Source organism: Hipposideros armiger, unplaced genomic scaffold (assembly GCF_001890085.2).
Source record: "Hipposideros armiger isolate ML-2016 unplaced genomic scaffold, ASM189008v1 scaffold_351, whole genome shotgun sequence".
Taxonomy (NCBI): Eukaryota; Metazoa; Chordata; class Mammalia; order Chiroptera; family Hipposideridae; genus Hipposideros; species Hipposideros armiger.
In genome coordinates, this window is record NW_017731701.1 from 201523 (window position 1) to 210697 (window position 9175).

The 9175-nt window shown below is 36.1% G+C and overlaps 1 protein-coding gene across 1 annotated transcript in view; it reads left to right on the plus strand.

Moving 5' to 3' along the window:
* HCN1 (hyperpolarization activated cyclic nucleotide gated potassium channel 1) overlaps positions 1 to 9175 on the plus strand; it is a 174755-nt gene that overhangs the window by 106814 nt on the left and 58766 nt on the right. The window contains exon 4 of the mRNA XM_019661514.1: positions 898 to 1044. Coding sequence (XP_019517059.1) covers positions 898 to 1044 — 147 coding nt within the window. The remainder of the gene's footprint in view (positions 1 to 897; positions 1045 to 9175) is intronic.

Consider the following 9175-nt stretch of genomic DNA (forward strand, 5'->3'; position numbering starts at 1 on the left):
AACGACAGCAACTTGTCTGTTCCCCTTCCCCCAACTCCCCAGCACTGTTCCCATCCCCCCAATTCCCCAATAAAAATCTTTAAAAAAAAAAAAAAGAAATTATGTACATACGTGTATGTGAGTGTGTGTGTAAACTTACAAAGGCAGATACATCAAGGGAATGGATCTCGGGAGTTAAGCCTGAAAATCTGCGTTCCCAAAAGGCAACCTCATCCCAAGTTTTACAAATAGTCAAGTTTAAGAACTACTTGGTTAAATGAACTTAAATATCTAAATTAACTTTCAGCTACAAAATTATGTGGCTCTAATCTCACCCTGATGTTCTCTTAAATCCTCAAATGAAGTGTGACATATCCTCTTACTTTACATGGCATCTGTGTTTCTTGAGTATCTGTGACTTGCAAACAGATGCCAAGCTCTTTGCCTCTACGTTCAAAATTTAATTAGATCTGATCTTTTGCTATAAGATAAAACCTTTTGTACTATCCACAGTTACAACATTCTTTCTCCAAATAAAAAGCCAAAGAGCAAATTCAAACTTGATTTAGAACTCAGCTAAAAATAAAATCTAAAAAAAATGGCGTCACTTCTGTTTTTCTTGCCCCATCCCTGGCTTTTCTGGAGCTACATCCTTAAATTTACTCTGAACTCCTTTCATGCCTCGTCTCCATAATATCTCAGTATTTTGCAGGAAATATTTACCTAAATAAATGCCTTCTACTATATATGATGCAGATTAGGTGTGTTACAACCCAGTACATTGGTTCCTTCCCCTTAAAGAATGTCCTCCTTTTGTTATTGTTATTCAAGTGTTATTGAATATAGCACAAAAGAGTAACATGATTTTGCATACAGCCTAACAATGTTTTTTAATTTCCTTTTTTCTTTGCCTTACAGTATAAGCAAGTGGAACAATACATGTCATTCCATAAGTTACCAGCTGACATGCGTCAGAAGATACACGATTACTATGAACACAGATACCAAGGCAAAATCTTTGATGAGGAAAACATTCTCAATGAACTCAATGATCCTCTGAGAGAGGTAAGATGTATAGTCCTGGATCTCTGTGGTACGTGATCACTGTTTATTTTCTTCTTTCATGGTAAATCCTCATGATTTAGAGGATTACTCAAAAGAAAAAATAGAATGAAATGTTAAGACATCTATTTCTTTTGCCCTTATTCTTTCTTATGTTTTCCTATATACAGACTTTTAATTGTTTTTTAAAAAGTACTAGAAAACTGTTTTTATAATGATGATTCTCACAACTGTTTTATTTTTTTTACATTTTCTTTCTTTTTTATTGAATGTATTGCAGTGACATTGGTTAATAAAATTATATAGGTTTCAAGTGTACAATTCTATAATACATTATCTGTTGCAATTTTCTGTATAACTAGTTATCAAAACTTCTTATTATGTCCTGATTGTCCACATCTCTCCAGGCTTCCATTCTCTCATCTCATTCTTACCTGCTTCTTTACCTTCTTTTGCTTAACCTACTCTCCTCTCATGTTCGTTTTTCCTGTTCATCCCCTGGACTCAAATCAGAGACTGACCTGACCTGTTGCGAGTTACTCGTTTCTTATCACCTCATTAAAACACTTTGTAATTTCAATAACCATCTCTTTGCCTTAGGCCTACTTTCCTCCCCTTCCTGGAGGTCTTCCCTCTGCCCACTCGAATGTTGAGGTCACCCCTAGACCAAAGGACCATTGTCTTTCTTGTTCCTATTTCTTACACTGCTTTGCTCTTCTTTCTTTTACTACCAACCTTCTCAAAATATTACTGTGGAATCAGTGCATTGTGGTTTGATCTCCATTTCTTTACCAATACTGCTTCCTTGAAAGTTATCAATGACCTGTTAATCATCACAGCCTTTGTCATTGAGTCCTTGTTGGTAATTTTTAAACTGTTAACAAGACAACATCCCAAATCTTCTTTTTGCTCTTTTTTAACACTGAACCATTACTGAACCATAGACTATTCATTCTGATTTTCTGAATTTATTCTAAATTATTTCTTTTATCTCACACTTCAGTTCTGTCCATTTGAGCTCCAAGTTCTTGCCATAAACTGCGTTTTCTTAAAAGCTACGTGATATACCCTGGCCCCATATACATAGTAAGCTATATATCTTCCATCTTTAAACCATTTATTTATCTTTTGAAGTCTCTCTGTAAATGTTTTAGTCATTTGGAGTATAAAACTTTGGTCCTTTTTTGAAGCTTTCCCTGCTCTACACATCCAGTCAATCACCAAATGCTATCAGTTGATCGTGGAAGCACCTCTTACGCCCATGCCCTTTCTTCCTTTCCCAGCACCATCACCCTAAACCATTCCCCTCACAGGGACTAGCCACACTATACCCATAGATGACCTCCAGCCTTTGTTCTCTTTTCTCTACCTACCACTTAAAATTTCATTGATACCAGATTAATCTTCTTTTATGGATACAAGCTGGTCATTTCTCTGCTCTGAAACTTTCAGTCTTTACCAATCCTATCAAATAAAGCCACCTTAGCTTCCTGGTCTAGCCCTCCCTTGCTGTGACCCTGGCTAAATCTCCAGCTTTCCTTTTCCCTCCTGCCCTACGTGTTACAAAGTAGCCTACAGCCAAACGGTGCAGCTTGCTGTTTTGCAAAAGTCAATTATAATTCCTCACCCGTGCATCATGGTTTCCAGAAATGTCTCTCATCTTCTAGCAAAATCTAGTTCAAATAATACTTCTTTATTTATGCCTTCTTTAATTTTTCACATTAGGTCTGGTCAATCTTCTCTGACCCCCAGTCTACTGAGACCATAAATCTTCAGTGCTACTTATCCATTCTGTCTGTTATCACTATTTTTTTCACAGCTGTTTTCTCTACTTTTGTCTTCAAAGTTCCTTAAAAGCAATGCCCATTTAGTCCATATGTTAATTTTTTTGAAATTCCTAGTACATGGAGCATATATTAAGTAGCTTCTCAAAAAATATTTTTATTTCACTAACGTCCTTACCATTGTTAACCATTCTTAAGTTCTTGCATCCACTAAAAGTTATTTGTATTTTTGGTTTGTTTTTTTTTTAAAAAAACTTAAGATATCAGTAAAAGTTCTGGCAATAAAGGGAACTAAATACCTGCTATGCTGTTCATTAGCTTATTTTTCCTACAAAGTCATCAATCACATATGAATATGTAAATCTTTTTCCTTTAAGAAACATGATTTAAACTTGTATTTTTTTAAAAAGTAATATATCATTTGGTTGGTTGTTTTAGTGTTGTTGGTTTTTTTTAAATCTATCTACATACTTTTGCTTTATCTCTCTATCTTTTAGACTACAGAATTTGTATTAAATCTGAATCCCTTTCACTAAGGTGCAGAAGCTCAGGACACTGGAGCCAGGTTGAGCTCTCAAGGGCCGGGAGGGATTCAAAGTAGGGACAGGCCATAGCATGGAGACAAAGGTAATCCAAAAGACAGTATCAGGGATTAAGATGCATCAAAATACAGGATATAATAAAATCAAGGATTTATAGTAAAGAAGCAGGGACAAGTAAGTGTTCTAGCATGAAATGTCACTGAGGGTATACAGAACGCTGACAGGAAAAGTGGGCATAAAAATGAAGCCTAAGAAGTTACGTGTAAGTGGGGAGCATTCCCCTATGCTGAAAATTCTCAATGTAATATAAAATCAGGATAATAGGAACATTTCCTTAATCATGTGTTTTGTTAATTACCTTATCTTGCCATACTTTAATGTATTCTGATCTTCAGTAAAAATAGATTCCACTTTTCATTTATTCCCCTTAAAGCTATCCACAGATATACGTCCAATTTCCTCAATTCCTACAGCTATCCTATCATTAAGTTATCATCAGTTTTTTTCCTTACATTTTCAAATTCTATAGTTCAGCATCTTTTACCTTAACTTCTCAAGTGTACTCACAACCTTTCTCCCTGCCTTTGATCTCAGCTAGCTCAAATGCATCCCAGCTCATGGCTACCATATGAATGGATTATAAAACACACGTTTGACAGGTTGCTCTCCTCTTCAAACCTGATCATGACTTCCTGGCCCCTGCAAGAACAACCCCAGGCTTCTTGACACGGCACACAGGTGTTCCATGGCCTGCCTCCATCTTCATTTCTTTACAGCCACGCTTCACCAACAGGGAACTGTTGATATTTTCTTGGTGGGAGGTGGGGCAGTACTGTTGATGGCCTTTTTGCTTTTCTTCATGCTACTCTCTCTATCTTTAATCTTTTCTAATCAGCTTACCTTCTTCTTTCCATTGCACACTCTTGCCAGTCATGACCTTCTTCATAAATTTGTCCTGACCACTCTGTCTCCATCACTGTGTTTATCATTTATCAGTTTAAGGTTTGTTTCTCTCAAGACTGTGACTCTTGAGAATAGGGACTGTGTCTTAATATCTTCGTATTTCTAGTGACCACTATGTAGTAGGAACTCATTAAATATTTCCTGAACGAATATTTCTTTAACAGGATTATGAATGAAAAGCAGGGTAAGAATCAAGCCTACTTAATAAAATTAGAGATCCTAGAAGTAGAAGCATGAAATCCTCAAACACTTAACACCTTAAAAAGGTGACAACAACGTGCTCCATTTGTTCATCTGCTTTTCAGCCATTGCTCTTCTAACAACAGAACCACACAAAACCCTAAATTTAATGTGATCCTGAGTTAAGACTTTATGACAAGGGAAACAGGATGAGTAGAATAGGAGTATAAGGAAAAACATTGGCAAACAGATCACAAAACTTGAATCTAAAAAAGCCAGACATGTGTTCTGAAGAAAAGTTCAATAATAACAATGGGAAATAGATCTTGCTCCCTATTAAGCTGGACTATTATATACCTGCTATATTTAAGTCATAGTGGTAGATCAAGAGAAATATTTTAAAAGTAGTATAATACATTATTCCACCTTTCAAAACTTGCTTTTCTCTTAGAAGATGAGACATACTCTATGTCAAGGTGTCTTTTGGTCACTGCTATGCCTTTAGTGTCTGGAAAGTACCTGGCACATAGAAACCATTGAATTATTGATGCAATAAATGTCAAATGATCACTCAGCTAGGATACTCAGAAAGGGAAAACTGGATTATTTGATATGTGTTTTTGTGACAAAAGGTAAAAATATAAGATGTGCATTGTATACACAGACACACACCACATACAATTGCTAATTGTATGTACAATTTTGAATCAACCACCATCTTATATTATTAACAAGACTTCTAATTTAAAATGCTTCATTGTTCTAAAGGCTCATTTTTTATGAAAGCATTTTGCATAATTTGAGATTCTTACATACACTTAAGAGCAGTGGTTTCTGCCAACACAAGCTTGGGTGCTCAGGAATGTGTAAAAGTGAAGCGTAGGCCAAACCTTCAGACTCAAAAACTTACACAAAATTCATAAAAATAGAGAAAGAACGTAAAATGCAAAGTTTAAGAACATGAAAATAATTCTATATTCATAATCAGTTAATTCTGCATTATGTTTTATCCATTTTATTCCCCTTCCTTTCATTTCAATGTCTTTGAATACTTTTACATATGAAAAAATCTTTAGTATGTAAAATGTTGGAAAGACTTTCACTTGTGTGACCTTTGAAAGCTCTAATAAAAAGCTCATGTCATGCGTATGCAAATTCAGTTGGTAAATACTTCAAAAGCACTGCTCTATTGAAAGCATTCTCCTATTTCCATTTCTGTGGCAGAAATTAGGTGATTTATCTTTTTCATACATTTGGAGACTAATTGCTGAAATGCCCTTAACAAATGGCTGGCTCATTCTTATTGTTCAAGTCTCAATACAACTGTAACCTCCTCAAAGAGGCCTTCCTGGAGAATTCATCTAAATTAATTCCCTGGCAGTCATCCTCCATCACATCAGCCTTTTTGCTGTATACAAATCACTCTGTTGTCTTGCGGCCCCTTTATGTTTATTTGTTCATCGTTCATTGTGCCGTATGAACTCAGGATCCAAGAAGGCAAGGACTTTGTCTTTCTTGATTTCCACCACCACCACTCCAGAGAGTACATATTTAATAATTGTTGGATACATAAACAAAGATAAATTAAATAAGGACCTCACACTTGGCAGATCATCTCAAAGAATCACTAATGGTTAGAGCTTGGAGAGGGCATTTTGCTGACCAAACAGTGGTGCTTGCATGGATAAAAAGAGTGATGCTGAGAGTTGTAAAGTACTGTGGCCATGTGACTTCCTTAGAATCACTTTAGATTATACTATGGACAATGCTGCTTCTAATATATGACGAGAGCTTGCTGGCATTTTTACGTTCCTCTGTGATTTTGTTTTGATGAATGCACTATAATCCAGGTCCTAATTTGCATGTGGCTGTTTTTGCTTTCTTTTTAACTTTCTCCAGTTTTATGCATTAGTAACTTTGATAGAGTCATCTTAGGGGGTAAGAGATATCTCAATAGAGTACCATTGTAGAAGGTATAAAAGTGTTCTGTCTAGTCTTTATAATCCCCCCAAATCAATGGGATAGATGGAAAATAATTCTTTTTTTCTTATATTGTTATGCCAAGCCTGACAAGAATGTTGTCAGTTGCTCATTAAAACAAATGTTTCTGGTTTTCCTGTCCACTCCTAAATGTGAGCCACCTAGTGGTGTAGAAAATTCCGAGTGGCAGATAAATTTGTGTATTATTTTTCCTTGGACAAGGCCATGTAACCTGCACACCAGCTCCACTGGAATTGTCAGCATTCTGATAAGTGAGTGTAAAATCCTCTTTAAAAATTACCTTCAATTCACTGTGAACAAAAATCCATGGGACAGAAAGTAAAGGAACCACTGTAATTTTCTGAGCTAAATTCTTAAGATGGTTCCCAGAAACGTGTTGTTTTAAATTGTAGCTATTATTTGGTGATACGTTTATTATCTAAAACCTGTCATCTTCACTGTCCCATTGTTCTGTGACTGGGCCTCGTCAGAATTCTGAGCCTGCAAAGCTGTACTTCAGTGATTCCTAGAAACGTGGGTTGGTGAGTGGATTGGGGTCCCAGTTGTTACCTGACCCGGCTCTCCCTGGCGACCCCGCCTTCCCTTCCTTCCATCTATGTATAATATACTCTCATTTTGCCCTGGCTGCTCAGAATTACTCAAAGGTTTATTGCTTTGAATAGTTTAAATTCCTTTTATGATATTCTCAGTGTCATTAATAGTTATATGTATACTCTCAGATTTTTAACAAATAATAACTGAGCACCTACTACGGAGGGGCTGGGAGCATGGCCCTGATTCCTCCCGCCTATTTAAACCCAGCTCCACAACTCACTATAGGTATCACCTTGGGCTATTTCATAACTTATATGTATTTCACTTTCCTCATCTGCAAATGTGAATGATGATGATGATAATTACCTCATAGAACTGTTATAAAGATTAAATCAGCAAAAGATAAAAAATTAGAAAAGTGCCTGGCACAAAGTGAGTACAAGTAAAATTAATTGTTGGTATTACGATGATTCCGTGAAGCACAGGATATGGTCCCAGCCCTCATGGCTCCTACAGCTTAGTGAAAGACAGAAATTTAAATAAGCAATTAAAACTGTGTGTAAGTGCTATGATATGGTCATTTCGAGGGTGTTAGACCATACACAGGAGGGACACCACGTCCAGCTTTTTTGTATGTCTCATTTCTTTTGGAATTTATTCAAACAATCTGCTAATAAGCTCTTCCTGCATTTTAATAGCCAGCTTTCTGGAGACAATGTCTTAGCATTAAAACTTGGCATTGAAACGTTAGGATCATGAGACGATGAATGTATTAGTGAAAGCAGGCAGTATATTTAAAACTAAAAACTAATTAGTAAAATCCAGTGAACTATACCACTCTGCATATGAGAACCTGTTGGAGTGTGTACAAAGTAAAAAGGCCTATTTTTAACACAATCAGGATTATACTGATTGGATTAGAGCAAAAGGGCAAACGTAACAGTGGAGAAAGGGGTTAATGCCCTTCTGAGCCTGTCTCCAAAGTTCAGAACTGAGCTATTTTTAAACGATGGAGTGTGAAGAGCCATGGGCTGAAAATAGGTACAGATCATGTGTCCCAGTAGAATATAGGACATCAGTATATTTCATTTTCCCAGAACATGAGTCGGGCTGAGAGTAGAATACTGTCCTGACCTTTCATTTGTCGAACAGACTGTTGGGAGACAGCATAGTTTGCATGCATATTTATTTAGTGCAATTCTGAATCATCTTTTTAAGTACATACTTGTTGATTTTTTAAAAATGCCTTCTAAAATAAAATGTTTAGTTAAGATTAACTCAAACAGGCTAGAATCATAGTATTGTAAAACTATACAGGGAGCTTATAAATTAACAGATACTCATGTAACAGTCACAGTAACAAAAAGCTAGAAGAATTATGTAAGTGGCCTGCTCGTGGTCACATTTACCAAGCAAAGAAACTGGAACTTTTCTCTTTTGACCTAGAGATTTTTTTCCTGTATCCTTAATTTCTAGAAAACAAATAGACAAACAGCATTTATTGATTTATTAATGTGTGTTAGACTGATCCAGGAGTGGTGGGAAGGTAAATTGTAAAATGTGGTTTCTAGTCTCAAATTGCTTACACTATATGCTTGTAGAGAGAGACAAGATATAAATACATGGAAAAAAGCGATGAAGAAAAAGTTAAAATACATTACTAAAAGCACAAGAAATATAAGAAATCACACATGGTTAATTGCCAGAGAATAACAGACACTGCATACTAAAATTCAAAATGGATTAAAGACTTGAACATGGGGAAAACTTTCTTGACATGGATCTTGACAATGATTTTTTTGGATGCAACACCTAAAGCACAAACCAAAAAATTAAAACTAAGTGGGATTATATCAAACTAAAAAGCTTCTGCACAGTAAAAGAAACAAAGTGAAAAGGCAACTTATGGAATGAGAAACTATTTGCAAACCACACACCTGATAAGGCAGCGGTTCTCAACCTGTGGGTCGCAACCCTTTTGGGGGTCGAATGACCCTTTCACAGGGGTCGCCTAAGACCATCAGAAAACAAAAAGATATTTACATTACGATTCATAACAGTAGCAAAATCACAGTTATAGAGTAGCAACGAAAATAATTTTGTGGTTGGGGGTCACCACGACATGAGGAA